The following is a 19,802-nucleotide window of genomic DNA, read 5'->3' on the forward strand; positions in this document are numbered from 1 at the left end:
CTGGTGTCCATCAATCTACAAGACTGCTTCTTGAGGCCTCTTTTGAATTCCTGCACCGCCCACTCCACTGAACCTTTCGAAGCCAGGTGGTATGGGGCGGTACTGATATACCTTCCCACTTTCACCTTCAAAAACCTGGAGAACTCCTAGTAAAAGGAGTCCCGTTATCTGGAACAGGCACTTCAGGGATGCCGTGCTTGCGAAACGCTAACCGCAACTTCTCGATGGTGGCCCAGGAGGTGGTCGCCGCTATCTTGTGGATCTCCAACAATTTTGAATGGGCGGCGATCAATAAGAGGAACATTGAACCCTGAAATGGGCCTGCAAAGTCGGCATGCAATTGTGCCCACGGTCGTCCTACCCATTCTCAAAGGTGAAAGGGCACAGTCGGTGGGAGCTTTCATTGCTCCTGACAGTTAGAGCATAGCTGGGCCATCTTCTCAATGTCCGCATCCAGGCCCGGCCACTAGACATAGCTGCGCGCCAACATCTTCATATGAGATTATCCGAGCTGTCCATTCTGGAGGCCCTTCAGTATCAATTCCTGGTCCTTTTCCAGAATTATGACGCAGGCACCCCAGAACAGGACACTGTCTTCCACACTAAATTCGGACAACTTTGACGAAACTGCCCTCAATTTGGCTGATAGCTGTCGATGCTGACCTCCATATAACACTACATGCAGAACCTTGGCAAGAAGCAGGTCTGTCTGGGTCCAGGATGCAGTGACTGGCAAGGAATCCATTAGGTTCAGGATGGCGATCACTTTGACCGCCGTGGGAGGTGAGATCAGGCTAGTCAGTAAAGGCAAACGGCTCAGCACATCGGTGTTCATTATCCTGGACCCCGGCCGTGCTCGAACAATTATCTATGGGGCCAAACAGTAGGACCGAGTACTGTATCCTCACAGAGGCAATTGGCAGGATCACATTGTCCTACTTTAAATGACCGAGTAAAGGTTCATGGTTCGTAATAACAGCGAAGTGGCACCCCTGGCCGTACTGATTCAATCTTTTCATTGCGTAGACACGGCAGACTCTCCTTTTCGATCTGCGCATATTTTCGTTCCACCGCAGCCAGCGTCAGAGGTGAAAGCGATTGGCCGTTCCCTGCCCTTCTCCGTCTGATGTGACAGGACACCCCCAATACCGTAAGGCAATGCGTTGGGCGTGACAAGCAGAGGTTTGCCGGGATCATAGTAGGTGAGTAACCCGAAGACAACAACTGTTTCTTTATCTGCAGAAAAGCCGTGCCCTGCGGCTTCCGCCACACCCACACTTGATTCTGCTTTAAAAGGAGATGCAAGGGGCTAACATTGTCCTAAGGTTCAGAATGAACTTGCCGTAATAGATGACTGGTCCTAAAAAGGAACAAAGTTCTGTGGCATCCTGAGGGGTGGGGGCCTGCTGAATGGCGTACACTTTTTCAGTGGCAGGGTACAAACTTCACGGTTCACACGATAACCTGAGGTAGACAACCTCCCTTGCATGAAAGACACATTTTGGCCGCTGCAAGTGACCCGGGATTCAGAGACGTGTTTCAGTACTGCTTCAACATTGTCGTTCCTGTTCGGTCACCCCCATGACCAATACGACATCCCCAAGTAAACCGCCACTCGCGGCAAACCTCTCAGGATATTCTCCATTAACCCTTGAAATATTGTACAGGAAGAGGACATGCCAAAAGGCACCCGGGTGTATTCATACAGGTGTCTGTGCGCATTGATTGTAACGTATTTCCAGGAGGCTGCGTCTAACCCGAGTTGTAAATACTCGTGGCTCATATGGAGAGCGTCCGCCTGCCAACTTCGCATAACGATCCTCAATGTGGGGCATGGGGTAGTATTCACTGAGAGTTTATCGTCCCCGCATAACCGGACTGTTAACTGAGATCAGTTTCCACTTTTTCCAACAATGCGTAGGGACTGGGTGTGCTCGGAAATACCACGGTCGGGCTCCCAAGTCGACATGATTGTGAGCTACGGCCCCTTTAATCTTGCCTTGCCTGCTTGAAATGCTTGGGGTACTTACCCAGCACCTCGCTGAGGCACACAGCCCCCATCTGGAGGATGTGTTGCCTATTCAACTGAAGATGGCATAACCAATCAAGGTCCAACAAACCAGGGCCTTGTCCTCAGACTACAATAAGCGGGAGGCGCACCGATTGGCGTCGATAAACCACTGGAGTCATGGTGGTACCTGCAATGTTTAATGGCTCACCCATGTAGGTGGCCGACCGAGCCCTGCATCGGGCAGATCCAAATCCTGCATTCCTTCCTTAACGCGGTCAAACTTCCTCTGTCCCACAACAGAAACTACCTCACCTGTGTCCAATTCCATGTCCAAATGCCGTTCACCTGCACCGTTACCCTAATGTGGGCCACTCGGGGCGCTGCCACGCAATTTAACTGCTTGCTGTCTTCCTCCGATTCATTGAGATGGAAGGTACGGGCCCTAGGCTGGCGCCTAGTTTTAACAGGGTTCATGGATCTCTGGTTGGCATGTGGTCTGGTGTCTGCACTCTTGCCCAGGCTGGCAACCACACGCCCCGCACTAATCTAGCTCGTCCTCAGCGGATTCCAGGGAAGTGTCCCGTCGAGGAAATTCAGCCTTCTGCCAACAGGCCTTTTCAGCGTTCGGTCCAGGCAGGGCAGCAGTCCGGGGAGGAGTCCTACGTTGGGAGCGGACGTGCTGCAAAGTGTTTAATTCCATGCCTTGTATTTCCTGCACCCCACGCTCTGTGCTTTCCAGGGTCAGTGACATTTGTATTGCCTGCTGCAAATTCAGGGAAGGCTTGACCAGTAGTTTATTTTGGATCTCTGCGTTGTTAATGCCGCAGACTAAACGATCGCGCAGCATGTTTTGCAGGGATGTACCTTGTTCACCAAACTCAGCAATCTTCTGCAAACTTGGCAAATACTTGTTGATGATTCACCCGGGGTCCTCTCCGTGGTATTGAAGCGATACCGCTGGACAATAACGGAAAGAGTCAGGTTAAAATGATGCCCCACTAGAGTGACTAGCCGGTCGAAGGTTTGAGTGTCGGCGCTGCTGGGAACATTAGGCTTTGTATCACTCTGAACGTATGTGCGCCACAGGCAGTCAGCAAGATGACAATTTGGCGATCGTTCTCAGTGATGTTGTTTGCCTGGAAAAAGTAGCATATTCGCTCCGCATACTGATTCCAATCTTCCAAGCTGGCGGCGAATACATCTGACCACCTGAACAGAAAGAAATGAAAAGAAAACTACAACTTTTATCCACAGGGACCAGGAGGTGGCTTATCCGATGATGTAGCAGCGCAAGTAGCTATCCAAATTAACCCTCGTCGCCAGTTTTATAAGGCCATAAAGGAGTCCACACCGAGGAGTTGAAAGAAAATTTGTTTATTAACAATAACTATTATATACATCACACGCTAGATCCCAACTGGGTCTGCCTTGCCAGTGCCAAACTGGCTGGCACTATACATCTCTGTATCTATTAGAGGTGCCCTGCCCCTTAACGGCGGAGCTCATATTCCGCAAGGTTCACAAGAAAGTGAATTGGTTCCATCCCGTGAGATACTTGCAGTTTATAACTGTTGTTCAAACTGCGATGATAAAATAGGATTCGAAAGACATTGTTGGTGTAACTACACAAGAAATGCATCAGATCAAGGCAGTATCTTGCCACCACCTTCTCAAGAAAAATTTGGGATGTGCAACAAATGCTGCTCTTGCCAGTGACATAAACATCCCATCAATGAAGATAAAAATATTTGGAATAAGAAAAAAGAGAATAAAAAAGTCTAGTAATTACACAGCACCTTTCCCAAGCATCAAGCATCTTCAAGTGATTTACAGTCAATGATGTGTCGTCACTGAACAAATAATGTAACAGAAAAGTCTGCTAACAGACATAGACATAGGGTTTACAGTGCAGAAGGAGGCCATTTGGCCCATCGAGTCTACACCGGCCCTTGGAAAGAGCACCCTACCTAAGCCCACACCTACACCCTATCCCCATAACCCCACCCAATCTTTTGGACACGAAGGCCAATTTAGCGTGGCCAATCTACCAGACCTGCACATCTTTGGACTGTGGGAGGAAACCCACGCAGATACAGGGAGAACGTGCAGATGCCGCACAGTGACCCAAGCCGGGAATCGAACCTGGGACCCGACACTGTGAAGCTACTGTGCTAACCACTGTGCTACCATACCACCAATATGTTTTAAAGGTCCGCAATATCACGTTAAAAAATTAACTGCTTAATTTCTAACTCAACTACAGTATGACATTGGTAACAACAGTAATAGAACTGGGGTAATAAGCAGTAGCGAGCTGAAATACACAGCAATGCTTACCTGAAAACCCATCGTAACTTGGTGGAGTAAAGCCATTTTATAAGAAGGGAAAGGATGGGGTGAAATACAAAAAAATTCTACAATATTGGTCGAACAAGATCAGTTGGTTTCTCATTATTAATGAACCAACCAGTTAGAATAAACCAGTGCACTCCAGTAACTGTAAGAGATGCAATGGATCCATCTGTTTTGCTACGGTAGAATTCAACAATAATCTCATATCCATGAGATATCCATTAGGCTGTCCCTGCTGTATAAAAATGCAAAAGCTTAACATACATTGTGGAAGCTGACACCATACCCATAATGTGATTCTGTTACTGCCTTCTAAAGTATATTTTATTTGTTGACTGACATTGTCACTTATGTGTTCTCTATGGAATTTTCATACAGAAGTAATACATAATTCTGAATAAAAAGATTATCGTAATGCTTTCAGCAGTAATGTGAGGAGTGTAAAGTAACTGACATTATGCTTTTGTGAATATTTGATATATGGCATATTAACGTCAGACTGCTTCCACAGGAAATGATCATCATTTTAAAAAAATTTATAATACAGGCACATCACCTTCAATGCTTGTTTTGGGAGTTCAAAGAGAAAATGTTCCACTCCCTTAGTTACAGCTGCCAATATACTGTTTTTTAAATATTTAATTCTAGCGTGTTTAGGAGTAGCAAATTGCATTTTTTATTTACATGCTTTACTAAAATATTATATTAACTTACTTGTCAGAATTGATTCCTACTGCTGTTCAGTACGTAACAAAGCTTGATTTTTTTTAAAGTTATACCATCTTGCGGTCAAAAGTGGGGCCATGAGCAGTTATCATCCCAGTTATCTTAGAACAGCCTGAGCTAATTGGTGTAATTAGACAACAAACACAACTTCAAATCGCAGTGAATCTCTGGTAGTTCACCAGTGGAGATTTACTATCTGCCACCAAGTTTAATAATGTGGAACAGATAGTTTCCAGGACAAAAATGTTGGAATATAAATAAATGCAGCCAGTCACCATTGTTCCTTTAACCTACTGAAAACTGCAAATGCCTTTTCCACCCGACAGAAATAATGCAGAAGTGCATAGTTACTTTAAAACTACTTAGACAGAGATTATTTTTCTTATTCATCAATTATCCATTGTTGTCTGTAATAATTTAGTTTCTTTGCTTAAAGAAAACAAATCAACACTGTAGAAGAGGAATAAAATGTTACTTTAGCTGAAATTACAAAACCTTCAATCATTAAACACATCTGCACATCACACACAGGCGTGTACACATACGTGCGTACACACGCACGCGTACACACACGCGTGTACGTACACATGGACAGTATGCTAGCTTTGGAGGAATTTCTTTAAAGAGCCCACCAACTACAATATCAAAGAAATATGCTGTGTATTTATTTCAGAAAACACAAGTTTTCTTTAATGCTTTATTTAATACTCACTACTACTTGAAAGCTCTGTAAAGGGATCAATGCTAACCCCCGAGGACAGCCTATGCGCAGCAAGAAAGAAAGTGACTCCCCTGTGCTCTCTCCAGGTCAGTTCCAAGGACCGTGTTAGCAGATACGCACCAGACCCTTAGCAGCTAGCTCTGCTGCTACCAGTAATTAGCTTGGACAGCTCTGGCTCCAAGAGAGGCAGCAAGGCTACATCATAATGAGCTCAGCTGGGATTAGCAGGACAGGGCAGGGAACAGACAGAGATGAGGCCTTCTATATCACGTATGTAGTGAGGAGATCAAACGAACACGGCTGGCTAGGTTATCCCCTCACCACCTTATTCAACAAATGAAGCACGGCAGTGTGCAAAATACAGGCTAATGAAGAGCGACACCTCCAACAGATGAGAGCCACATTAATTAACACAATCCCCCTATCACATTATACAGATACTGTTACCACTACTAAACTTGTCACTACAGCTGATAGGAAGAGACTGGCTTATTTGATAAAAGAAGTTTGGCTGTTTTATCCTTGCAAGGAATTCCTCTGTGTGGCATTTAAGCACCAGAAGATCAGACGGAAGTGATACGGCTCTGCATGTGTAAATTTGCAAAAAAAAAAGAAACTCACTTTTCAGTCAATAGCTTTTTGTGTTCTCGTTTGAAGTATGCTAGTTCGTTCCATACTCCATCGCTGTCTTCCTGCCGTAGCTGCCAGGGTTCAGCACGCTGGAGTTTGTTTTTGCTGCTTTTATTTCTGGAGCATGATGTAAACCAGAAATATGAGGTTATTCACAGGTTTCTTTCTCTCGCCCAACATGAAGATTTATGATGGAAAAAAATTGCTTCGAACCTTTACAGCAACCGTCAAATCCATCAGAATTCAAACAGCAATGTTTCCCGTCAATTTTTATAGAAACAATTCTATAGTCAAATTACCATATTAACATTTGCAAGTTTCTTAAAATTAAATGCCAGGGTCCTGTTCAAATACTTGGCAGTGAAATTTCAAATGCAACTTTGTCATTGAAAATGTGCATGTAAAACATAATCCTTGTATTGCTTACCAGAACAAGAAAGAGAAGAATTCTACTTTACATGTTTTATACAATCCCTTGTATGACAAGGAATTATTATGAAATTGGGGATACATTCTTCTTTGCACCCAAGCATGGCTGGGCGAATTCACCACAGGCTAAAATGCAGGATAACGCTTTCCCCAATAAAACAGCTCAAAACCAATCTCAGAGGTGTGCAGTAACTTCCCATATCAGCAATCCTATTGTCCAATTATTGCAGAATTATGTGCGTGTTTGCACTGTAGGCTTGTTTCCACTGGGAACTTAGAATCCTTAACAGCAATCAAACAAAAGGGAGACTTTTGTGCCATCTGTCTGCGCTGGATCCTAACACAGGGCCCCTGACGAGTTCGAACCAGCCTATTACCCATTTTCAAACAAATGAATGGTTAAGGCTCATCTAGTACTGAGTGGAGGTTAGAAAAAAACTATTGGCTCCTTCATAGTTTTATCTAAAAGAGTTGAAGAACATTCATCATTTTTATTTCACAACACTCAAAGGAGAATGATTACACCTATTTTGTAGTGACAGTTACCTATTTTTCTGGCAGGTACTCTGAAACAACAAGTTTCTAATCAAGTCCCACTGATAAACATGAAATGAAATGAAAATGAAATGAAAATCGCTTATTGTCACAAGTAGGCTTCAAATGAAGTTACTGTGAAAAGCCCCTAGTCGCCACATTCCGGCGCCTGTTCGGGGAGGCTGGTACGGGAAGAATAATATAGAAAATGTTCAGAAATAAAGAAAAAGTGGAAACTTAACGTCAATCAGCATCTGAAGTAAGTGGTTCATTGCGAACCCACAATATGACCACATATATTCATCTGCATTTCCAGCAATGTCACCTTTTTTTTAGATTTTCAACAGTTGCATTTTTTCAATCTACAATAATCAAAACTGGACCAACGGATTTGTTTTCAGGGAAAGATTCATTTGAAAGTTAAATTAATAAATCTAAAATCAGAATGCAAACACCAAGCTATTTTCAATTTAACAGAAGGTTTGCGTCTTCTTACTTGATATGTCCCCCGTCCAGCTCCTTTAGTTGACCCTTAAGCGTCCTGTAGTTGCTTTGTAAAGCTCGCAGACGCTCCAGTCGCTGGTCATGAGCTCTCCTCAATTCCTCATTCTCTTGGTCCTAAACAGGAAATTAAAGGCAACAGCACAATATAAATCAGTCAAATAGTGTTCTCATTGACCCAATACATTATAAACTGGGTGAAGACTGTTAGTTTCATTGTGGTAAATAAACAACAATTTTTAATTCTAAATTAATCACACCGATGTGAACAACTAAAAGTTGATTTGTTATCATTCACTTTCCCGAGTGAATTAAACACAATTAAAGAAGGCCTAATAATCAATAGCACAGTATGATTTCACAATAGATTCTTCCGAAGGAGGTCCTAACAAGGGACAGAGCAGTGAAAGAATGTAATAAAATAGAACAAATTAAAAAATTCATAAATATATAAGTTGATAGTGGTGATACTCATTTCCTTGTCTGACCAATCAAAGACTGAAGTACCAATACGATGAACCTGGGTTATTGTCTTTTAAAACCCCCTTTCACTTAATTTGGCAAGACACATGTCTATCACTGTCAAAGTGGAAACAGTGAGCTCTTGAATATCAGTATTTTACATAGAAGATAGACAGGTGGGAGTTAGTTACAACATTGAATGCAATTCATAAGTTAACAAAAAAAAACCAAAGAAACACCTACATTTGCTGTCTGTGGTTTTTTAAAAATCATTATTGCAATGAACATATTGGACAAAGAAGAGGTAATTGGTGACAAAGACCACAGAGTAATAAAGGCTGCAGTGTGATTGATATATACACACACACAGACTAAGCATTAAAAAATAGTTGAAATGACACATCATAGAAACTTGCAATTCAGGCAGCAGTAAGAACAACAGAGTAATGACGTCAGGCAGAAAGTTATTGAAATATTGCTGGCCTGACCAACACTCACTTTGGGTTTTTGTTGTGCATGGTCCACTAATTTAACACATGGTCATTAAAAAAAATATTTCATGACCAGACAAAAACTAAATCATAAGACCATAATTCATAGGAGCAGAATTAGGCGACTCGGCCCATCGAGTCTGCTCCGCCATCCAATCATGGCTGATATTTTTCTCATCCCCATTCTCCTGCCTTCTCCCTATAGCCCATGATCCCCTTATTAACAAGAACCCATCTATCGGTATCTTAAAGACACTCAGTGATTTGGCCTCCACAGCCAAATCATCGCAGGAGTGGCAATCATTGTTAGATTTCTGCTGCATCCAGAAATTTTCCTGACCCAAGGCTGCCCCACATTCACTACAGGGTCTCCCAAACCTTGCTGTCCCAGAGCATTCCTCAGAGAACGCCATTGAATCGTAGTGGAGTCAGGACAAGGTGCGGCACTAGTTGGCATATAGTAAGTTTAAATGTCCAGTCTGAATCGTAGTGGGGGGGAGAGGGAGAGAGGAGTGTGATGTAGGTGACTGAGACGGGTGGCTGGGTAAGTAGGTGGGTGGGAGGGTAGTCCATTCCTTAGGAGCGGCAATCAGGTCGTCGGAGTGGGAAGTTGGGGGATCGGGGGGATCGACGGGGAAGTTGGGGGGTCACGGGGGAAATTGGGGGGTCAGGTGGGAGTCAGGGGGGTAGTCAGGGAGTCAGTGGGTGATTGTGAGGTCAGTTCTATTGTTACCCAGGAGTCAGATTTGGATATTTTGTGTAATATTTCTTGGGTAACTATCCAGCTAAGTACTTTGGAGCTGTGCCAAGTCTCTGCACTCAAAGTCGGAGACATGGCTGATCCTGGGGAGCAGGGAGGGAATTGCCCAAAAGTTGAAACTTTCTGGACAATTCCCACAGAGTTCTGCACTTCAGGATTACCTCAGGGTTCACAGCACTCAAATTATCAAAGATATAAACAATTACTGAGTGTAGTTGTCATCACTAAGGAGAAGGTTCTGGAGAAACTGAAAGGTCCGAAGGTGATAAGTCACCTGGACCAGATGGACTACACACCAGGGTTCTCAAAGAGATAGCTGAGGAGATTGTGGAGGCATTGTGGGTGATCGTTCAGGAATCACTGGAGGCAGGGAGGGTCCCAGATGACTGGAAAGTAGCTAATGTAACACCCCTGTTTAAGAAGGGAGGGAGGCAGAAAATGGGAAATTATAGGCCGGTTAGCCTGACTTCGGTCATTGGCAAGATTTTAGAGTCTTATTAAAGATGAGATTGCAGAGTACTTGGAAGTGCATGGTAAAATAGGACTGAGTCAGTACGGCTTTGTCAAAGGGAGGTCATGTCTGACAAATCTGTTAGAATTCTTTGAGGAGGTAACAAGTAAGTTAGACAAAGGAGAACCAGTGGACGTGATCGATTTAGATTTCCTCAGAAGGCCTTTGACAAGGTGTCACAAAGGAGACTGTTAAATAAGCTAAGAGCCCATGGTGTTAAGGGTAAGGTCCTGGAATGGATAAAGAATTGGCTGACTGGCAGAAGGCAGAGAATGGGATAAAGGGGTATTTTTCAGGATGACAGCCAGTGACTAGTGGTGTGCCTCAGGGGTCTGTGCTGGGACCATAACTTTTCACAATATACATTAATGATCTGGAAGAAGGAACTTTGGGGGGGGAGGGAGGGGAGTATGGACCCAGTCTCACCGTGTGTGTGTGTGTGTGTGTGTGTGTGGGAGGGGGGAAGGGAGGAGTGTCTGGAATCCATGCCGTATCTAACACTCTCTCTCCTCTCCCCATCCCTCTTGGGCAGCACGGTAGCATGGTGGTTAGCACAGTTGCTTCACAGCTCCAGGGTCCCAGGTTCGATTCCCCACTGGGTCACTGTCTGTGCGGACTCTGCACGTTCTCCCCGTGTGTGCGTGGGTTTCCTCCGGGTGCTCCGGGATCCTCCCACAGTCCAAAGGTGTGCAGGTTAGGTGGATTGGCCATGATAAATTGCCCTTAGTGTCAAAAATTGCCCTTATTGTTGGGTCGGGTTACTGAGTTATGGGGATAGGGTGTGGGATTTGGTAGGGTGCCCTTTCAAAGAGCCGGTACAGCCTCGATTGGCCGAATCACTTCTGCACTGTAAATTCTATTATTCTATAAGGAGCTGAAGGCACTGTTGCTAAGTTTGCAGATGATATAAAAATCTGTAGAGGGACAGGTAGTATTGAGGAAGCAGGGGGGCTGCAGAAGGGCTTGGACAGGCTAGGAGAGTGGACAAAAGTGGCAGGTGGAATACAATGTGGAAACGTGTGAGGTTATGCACTTTGGTAGGAAGAATTGAGGCATAGATTATTTTCTAAATGGCAAAAGGCAAATCAGGAGCACAAAGGGACTTAATAATAAAGATTTTTTTTTTAAATGTCACAAGTAGGCTTACATTAAAACTGCAATGAAGTTACTGTGGAAAGACCTCAGTCGCCACATTCCGGCACCTGTTCAGGTACACGGAGGGAGAATTCAGAGCCCGTCTTTCGGGACTGGTGGGAGGAAACCGGAGCACCTGGAGGAAGCCCACGCAGACACGGGGAGAACGAGCAGACTCCGCACAGACAGTGACCCAAGCGGGAATCAAACCTGGGACCCTGGTGCTGTGAAGCAACAGTGTTAACCACTGTACTACCATGCTGCCCCTCTTAGTTCAACATTGTCTTAAGGTTAACATGCAGGCAGGTTCAGTAGGCTTTAATCATGCCAAATAAACATGGAAAAATGCATTACAGAATAATCTGGGGTTCTTCTGTGCTCAGTTTTGCCATAGGGCTTTGATCAATCCTTAACAGACTCACAATGAAAACTGTCCAATTCTACATACTGGGCGGGATTCACCCCTACCAGGCGGGACGGAGTGGCGTGAATCACCCAGCGTCGGGCCGCCCCAAAGGTGCGGAATCCTCTGCACCTTCAGGAGCTAGGCCCGCCCCGGAGTGGTTTGTGCCCCGCCAACCGGCGGGAAAGGGGCTTGGCGACACGCCAACCTGCGCCGAATTGCCTCCGCCGGCCGGCGCGAGTCGGCGCATGCGCGGAAGCGCCAGCGCGTGCTTGCATCATCTCCGCGCATGCACAGAGGGATTCGCTTCCGCACCGGGAATGACGGAGGACCACAGCCTCCGGTGCAGAAGGATAGAGTGCCCCCACGGCACAGGCCCACCCGCGGATCGGTGGGCCCTGATCGCGGGCCAGGCCACTGTGGGGGCACCTCCCGGGGCCAGATCCTCCCGTACCCCCCAAGAACCCCGGAGCCCGCCTGTGCCGCCAGGTCCCGCCGGTCAGGGACCTACTCCAATTTACGCCGGCAGGACTGGCAACAGACAGGCGGGACTTCGGCCCATCGCGGGTCGGAGATTTCAGGCAGCTCCGACGCCCATTGAGCCATTCTGCGAGGCTGAAGGCGCGACTCACGCCGGGCCGGTTTTGGTGCGGGAGAATTAGGAGGACGGCGGGGGCGGGATTCAAGCCGACCCTCGGCGATTCTCCCACCCGGCAGGGGGTCGGAGAATCCCGCCCACTATGTTTAAGGGCTAGCTGAACAATTGAGGTACAAGCTTTAATAATGTCTTAGACTTGCATCCAATTTCGCAGATTAGACATTGAAACTTTTGAAGTCTTTTTCCATGAAATGAAGACCAGAGATTGAGGTATTGGATAGGCCATCTGTACTTAAATTTGATAAAGCATCAGGACCGGATGAGATACATGTGAAAATACTGAGGGAAATGACAACGGAAATCACAGAGCCACTGGTCATAATTTTCCCATTTTCCTTTGACTCAGGGATGTTTCAGAAGACTTCAGAATTGCAAATGTGACGCCCTTGTTCAAAAAGCGATGTAAAGATAAACCTGACAGCTTCAGGCCACTCAGTTGAACTTTGGTGGTGGGGAACCGTCTGGTAACGGTAATTATGGAAAAAATTAATAGTCACAAGGACAAATGCAGGTTAATTCAAGAAAGCCAGCACAAATTTGTGCGGGAAACACTGGACTGGATTCTCCGCCAGCGGGATGCTCCGTTTTGCCGGCAGCCCGGGGGTTTCCCGACGGCGTGGGGCTGCCCCACAATGGGAAACCCCATTGACCAGTCGGTGTAAAGGAGCATCCCGATGGCGGGGTGATACAGAAATGTGGCACGGCAGGGCAGAGAATCCAGCCCATTATGTTTAGCGAACTTGCCGTTTTTTGAAAAGGTAACAGAGAGGGTCGATGAGGGTAATTCTGTTGATGTGGTGTACATGGACTTCCAAAATACATTTGATGCAGTGCCACACAACAGACTTGCGAGCGACATTATAGCTTGTGGAACAGAGGGGACAGGAGCAACATGGATACAAAATTGGCTGCATAACAGGAAACAGATTAGTGGTTAATGGAAACCGTCGGGGGGGAGGCATCTGAAGGAAATGAAGTCGCCTGTGTTGGAGATAATGGCTTGATATTCAGTGGTATGGTCATGGTCCAGGGGGAGGTAAGAGGAAGTATCTGAGAGTTGACAGATTCCAGCATCCGCAGTAATTTGCTTTTATCCAGTGGTTAATGATTGTATTTTGAGCTGGAGAAAGTCGTGGAGATCCCACCCTTGCTTTTCCCAATATATATATTAAATTACCTACAGCTTGGTGTACAGGGCACAATTTCAAAATTTGTGAATGATATGAACTTTGGAAGCCTTGCGAACTGTGAAGCGGATACTGTAGAACTTCAGAAGGGCATAGGTAAACTGGTGGATTGGGCGGACAGGTGCCAGATTAAGTTCAAGGCAGTGAAATATGAAGTGATTATTTTGGTAGGAAGAACAACAAGGGAGACAATATAAAATAATGGGTACAACTCTAAAGGGCGTGCAGGAGCAGATGAGCCTGGGCAAATAAGCGCATAAGTCATTGAAGGTAGTAAGACAGGTTGAGAGCCTTATGAGAATGGTTCCAGGGGTGGGGAACTTGAGTCATGAAAACATGTAGGTTGTAGAAGTTGGGACAGTTTTCCTTGGGGAAAACAATGCTGAGAGGAGATCTGATAGTTCACAATTAGGAGGGTCTGAACAGAATAGATCGGGAGAAATAAGTTCCACTCATTAAAAGATCAAGAATGAGAAGCCATAGATTGAAGTAATTAACAAAAGAAGCAAAACCCACAATGGGAAAACCTTTTTCACACAGCGACTGTTAGAATCGGGAACACAGTGCCTGAGAGTGTGGTGGAGGCAGGTTCAATCGATGCTTTCAGCTATTCAGTAGTTAGCTGAGAAGGAACAATGTGCAGGGCTACAGAGAGAAAGCAGGAGAATGGCACAGGGCGAATTGCTCATTTGGAGAGCCAGCACAGACATGACCAGTCAAAAGCTCCTCCTGCACTCAAACAATTCTCGAATTCTGTGGATGTCGGGATCCTCCACATGCAATTTGCCCATACCAAGCCGCGTGCAAACCCCATGCTGAGTTGAAACCTTGGTAGAGTGGTGCAGAGGAGCAAAGGCATCATCTATCCATAGAAGGCCCCGCAGACGTACTTTCTCAAGGTTGTGGGGCTAAATAGTGGTCGTGATCAATGTCAGGAAACTCGCCCCAAGGACCTAGATACCGCACCATAAAAAGTTCAATGACGACATGCAAGTTGTCAAAGTCAGTGAACTTATCTTCAAATGCCACATCCCACTGACTGACCACTAGCGTCACACAGTAGTCGATGCACCACATTCCCAACACAGCCCGACAATCTCCATCAATCAAGACTCATACCTCACATTCATAACTTCACCTCACCCTCATACACTTAGCACTGCTGCAAGTCTCATATCCACATCCACAGTTTGCACACACTGCCAGCCATTCAACCGTGGCAGCCACATCAGGCAAACCCATAGCTCCACACTCATTGTCATACGTCCCTCTTTCTTGCAGGACAACACAGCGACCAACCAGAGGAAGCAGCATCTAACCTGAGGGGGGGTAGGCATGGCGGCAATCCTCACCCCGATGGGAGGAAATGGTGCTCTCCATCATTGGAGTGGCCATGACTGAGGCTGTGGCCAGGGGCAAGACCGAAACCACTGACGATGAGGGTATTCTCACAACTAATCCTTTTTCTCACATCTCATTTTGTCGCATAATCAGATGGTATTAGCATGCACCGATTGTTTTCTCCCCACTTCCTGCAGCATAGTCCCACCTGTGTTCCAGTATCAGATATCCAAGAACAGCAACTCAAATCAGTGGGGGGAGAGCAGGAAGATAGTGATGAGGAAGAAACACCATCATCGACCTCACAATGCAACCACCAGTTAATCTACCGATACTGCAGCTGCTTCAGAGTATCGCAGCAGGTGGAATCGACACTTGGTGAGACACAAGTGACCTGCAGCCAATCCAGGAGATAGGGTAACTCAGCAACCATTTCACCAATCAGCCAGATTGCAAACAGGTTCTGCTACAGAGGATTCAGATGAGAATTGCAATGAGACAGAGTACAGAAGGCTGATGAGTTGACATGCTGAAATGTTCAGTGCCTGCCACAGATTCGCCATCCATGTCAAGGAGCATTTCCACGCAGGGCTTTGTACAGAGCTTGGAGTCTCTACTTTCCTTTGTGGAAATGGTCCAAGAAAACGCTTACAGACCGACCCGGGGGCAGCATTTGATGGTTGATGTCTCAGCTTCCATAGCATTAGCAGAAGCCACACAAAGTCTGCCAAAGAGGCCGAGACTGAGGTCATGCAAGCTCAGAGTGCTGCCATTACAACTGCGGATACCAGTATGCAAAGGGACTTGCACAACACTCCAGCAATGCATTCATCACATTACGAGGATTGCTGAGTTTCCACCCCAGAGCAGTGGCGCCTATGGGCACAAACCCTGCCATCCTGTTTTAGGACGACAGCATTCATCCTTCTACCAAGGCCACAATGTCAATGTCCTGGATTTTGCCGGTCAGTAAACCAGTCCAAACACCTGCCACCCATGCCAAGATGGTGCGGTCCGAAACCAGGCTCTCTCAGGCCAGAGCTGCCCGAGGTTGTCTCAAAAGCCATCTGCAATATCGACTATTGAATTTAGCAGCCTTGCACCAGCCATGTTTCAGCCACTGAGGGAGCACCGAGGGAGCACCGAGGGAGCACTGAGGGAGCACCGAGGGAGCACCGAGGGAGCACCGAGGGAGCACCGAGGGAGCACCGAGGGAGCACCGAGGGAGTACCGAGGGAGCACTGAGGGAGCACCGAGGGAGCACCGAGGGAGCACTGAGGGAGCACCGAGGGAGCACCGAGGGAGCACCGAGGGAGCACCGAGGGAGCACCGAGGGGGCACCGAGGGAGAACTCAGGGAGCACCCAGGGAGCACTGAGGGAGTACTGAGGGAGCACCGAGGGAGCACCGAGGGAGCACCGAGGGAGCACCGAGGGAGCACCGAGGGGGCACCGAGGGAGAACTCAGGGAGCACCCAGGGAGCACTGAGGGAGCACTGAGGGAGCACCGAGGGAGCACCGAGGGAGCACCGAGGGAGCACCGAGGGAGCACCGAGGGAGCACTCAGGGAGCACTGAGGGAGCACCGAGGGAGCACCGAGGGAGCACCGAGGGAGCACCGAGGGAGCACTGAGGGAGCACCGAGGGAGCACTGAGGGAGCATCGAGGGAGTACCGAGGGAGCACCGAGGGAGCACCGAGGGAGCATCGAGGGAGTACCGAGGGAGCACCGAGGGAGCACCGAGGGAGCACCGAGGGAGCACTGAGGGAGCACTGAGGGAGCACCGAGGGAGCACCGAGGGAGCACTGAGGGAGCACCGAGGGAGCACTGAGGGAGCACTGAGGGAGCACCGAGGGAGCACCGAGGGAGCACCGAGGGAGCACTGAGGGAGCACCGAGGGAGCACCGAGGGAGCACCGAGGGAGCACTGAGGGAGCACCGAGGGAGCACCGAGGGAGCACCGAGGGAGCACTGAGGGAGCACTGAGGGAGCACTGAGGGAGCACTGAGGGAGTACCGAGGGAGCACCGAGGGAGCACCGAGGGAGCACTGAGGGAGCACTGAGGGAGCACCGAGGGAGCACCGAGGGAGTACTCAGGGAGTACCGAGGGAGCACCGAGGGAGCACCGAGGGAGCACTGAGGGAGCACCGAGGGAGCACTGAGGGAGCACTGAGGGAGCACCGAGGGAGTACCGAGGGAGTACTCAGGGAGCACCGAGGGAGCACTGAGGGAGCACCGAGGGAGCACCGAGGGAGCACTGAGGGAGAACTCAGGGAGCACTGAGGGAGCACCGAGGGAGCACTGAGGGAGCACCGAGGGAGCACCGAGGGAGTACTGAGGGAGCACCGAGGGAGTACCGAGGGAGCACCGAGGGAGCACCGAGGGAGCACCGAGGGAGCACCGAGGGAGCACCGAGGGAGCACCGAGGGAGCACTGAGGGAGCACCGAGGGAGCACCGAGGGAGCACTGAGGGAGCACCGAGGGAGCACCGAGGGAGCACCGAGGGAGCACCGAGGGAGCACCGAGGGGGCACCGAGGGAGAACTCAGGGAGCACCCAGGGAGCACTGAGGGAGTACTGAGGGAGCACCGAGGGAGCACCGAGGGAGCACTCAGGGAGCACCGAGGGAGCACCGAGGGAGCACCGAGGGAGCACCGAGGGGGCACCGAGGGAGAACTCAGGGAGCACCCAGGGAGCACTGAGGGAGCACTGAGGGAGCACCGAGGGAGCACCGAGGGAGCACCGAGGGAGCACCGAGGGAGCACCGAGGGAGCACTCAGGGAGCACTGAGGGAGCACCGAGGGAGCACCGAGGGAGCACCGAGGGAGCACCGAGGGAGCACTGAGGGAGCACCGAGGGAGCACTGAGGGAGCATCGAGGGAGTACCGAGGGAGCACCGAGGGAGCATCGAGGGAGTACCGAGGGAGCACCGAGGGAGCACCGAGGGAGCACCGAGGGAGCACTGAGGGAGCACTGAGGGAGCACCGAGGGAGTACCGAGGGAGCACTGAGGGAGCACCGAGGGAGCACTGAGGGAGCACTGAGGGAGCACCGAGGGAGCACCGAGGGAGCACCGAGGGAGCACTGAGGGAGCACCGAGGGAGCACCGAGGGAGCACCGAGGGAGCACTGAGGGAGCACCGAGGGAGCACCGAGGGAGCACCGAGGGAGCACTGAGGGAGCACTGAGGGAGCACTGAGGGAGCACTGAGGGAGCACCGAGGGAGCACCGAGGGAGCACCGAGGGAGCACTGAGGGAGCACTGAGGGAGCACCGAGGGAGCACCGAGGGAGTACTCAGGGAGTACCGAGGGAGCACCGAGGGAGCACCGAGGGAGCACCGAGGGAGCACTGAGGGAGCACTGAGGGAGCACCGAGGGAGTACCGAGGGAGTACTCAGGGAGCACCGAGGGAGCACTGAGGGAGCACCGAGGGAGCACCGAGGGAGCACTGAGGGAGAACTCAGGGAGCACTGAGGGAGCACCGAGGGAGCACTGAGGGAGCACCGAGGGAGCACCGAGGGAGTACTGAGGGAGCACCGAGGGAGTACCGAGGGAGCACCGAGGGAGTACCGAGGGAGCACCGAGGGAGCACTGAGGGAGCACCGAGGGAGCACCGAGGGAGCACCGAGGGAGCACCGAGGGAGCACCGAGGGAGCACCGAGGGAGCACTGAGGGAACACCGAGGGAGCACCGAGGGAGCACTGAGGGAGCACCGAGGGAGTACCGAGGGAGCACTTAGGGAGCACTCAGGGAGCACAGGGACAAATAAAGGTACAACAAAGACGAGCACCAAGGGTTGCAGAAGTGTGATTGGTTGACTTTAGGATGCAGGAGGGCAAAATAATTAATTTGGTTTGGACTGTTTGTTTTGCACATCTTTTATCACAGAATTTTAGAATTTACAGTGCAAGGAGGCCATTTGCCCTTTGAGTCCGCAATGGCCTTTGTAAAGAGTACCCTACTTAAGCCCTATCCCCATAACCAGGTTAGCACTGTCGCTTCACAGCGACAGGGTCCCAGGTTTGATTCCTGGCTTGGGTCACTGTCTTTGTGGAGTCTACATGTTCTCCCCGTGTCTGCGTGGGTTTCCTCCGGGTGCTCCGGTTTCCTCACACAGTCCAAAGATGTGTTGTTAGGTCATTTGGGCATTCTGAATTCTCCTTGTGTACCGGAACAGGCGCCGGACTGTGGCGACTAGGGCATTTTCACAGTAACTTCATTTCAGTGTTAATGTCAGCATACTTGTGACAACAAAGATTACAAAAATAAAAAAATTTTTAAATGTTGAAATGGTCAGTAACAGAGGAACAATAAGGCATGGAACCACTGTTGAATGAGGAATTGGAGTTATGTTCATTTGCACTCCACTGATCACAGCTAGAAAATGATGTGTTGGTTCGGAGTCAAGAATTATGGGAAGCAACCATGAAAGTGGAGTTAAGGTCACATGAACGGTGGAGCAAGCTTGCTCAAGGGCCAAATGAGACTGAGACTTATTTTTCTCCTCCCTTCCTCCTCCTCAGCTGGTCACCACGGAATTGGTGCCAAGGATTATGTCTTCACAGTGAATTGTCTTTACAGTGAAAGCTATTGTCTTCACAATGAAGACTATGAGGGAAATCGAGTGTGGCATTTTTCCCCTGCTGTGAACGGGCCCCAGGTACCCTTGCCGTATGTGGTGGGGTGCAGGGGGCATGATGACCCCCTTATAGGTGAGTTGAGCTGTTGGGGGAGTTCAGAGGGCGTGGAGTGGGGTCGCGGGATTGGGGCACTATTTTTAAAAAACGATCTCTTCCAACGCTGGCTGGTGAGTGCGGCCTCGGAGCGGCTTACCCACCCAGGTCAGAAATAACGCAGATTTCCTTCTTGGTGCTGCAGCCGGGAAATACCCAGCAAAATGTGCTCGACACGGGACTGTTTCATTTCCGTTAGATCGCCCCCTCTGTCTTCACAATGAA

General features: G+C 49.0%; 1 protein-coding gene across 1 annotated transcript in view; it reads right to left on the reverse strand.

Moving 5' to 3' along the window:
* cntln (centlein, centrosomal protein) overlaps positions 1-19,802 on the reverse strand; it is a 578,849-nt gene that overhangs the window by 328,166 nt on the left and 230,881 nt on the right. Inside the window, 2 exon segments of the mRNA XM_038803995.1 lie at positions 6,432-6,557; positions 7,900-8,021. Of these exon segments, the coding sequence (XP_038659923.1) occupies positions 6,432-6,557; positions 7,900-8,021 (248 nt within the window).

Source organism: Scyliorhinus canicula, chromosome 8 (assembly GCF_902713615.1).
Source record: "Scyliorhinus canicula chromosome 8, sScyCan1.1, whole genome shotgun sequence".
NCBI lineage: Eukaryota > Metazoa > Chordata > Chondrichthyes > Carcharhiniformes > Scyliorhinidae > Scyliorhinus > Scyliorhinus canicula.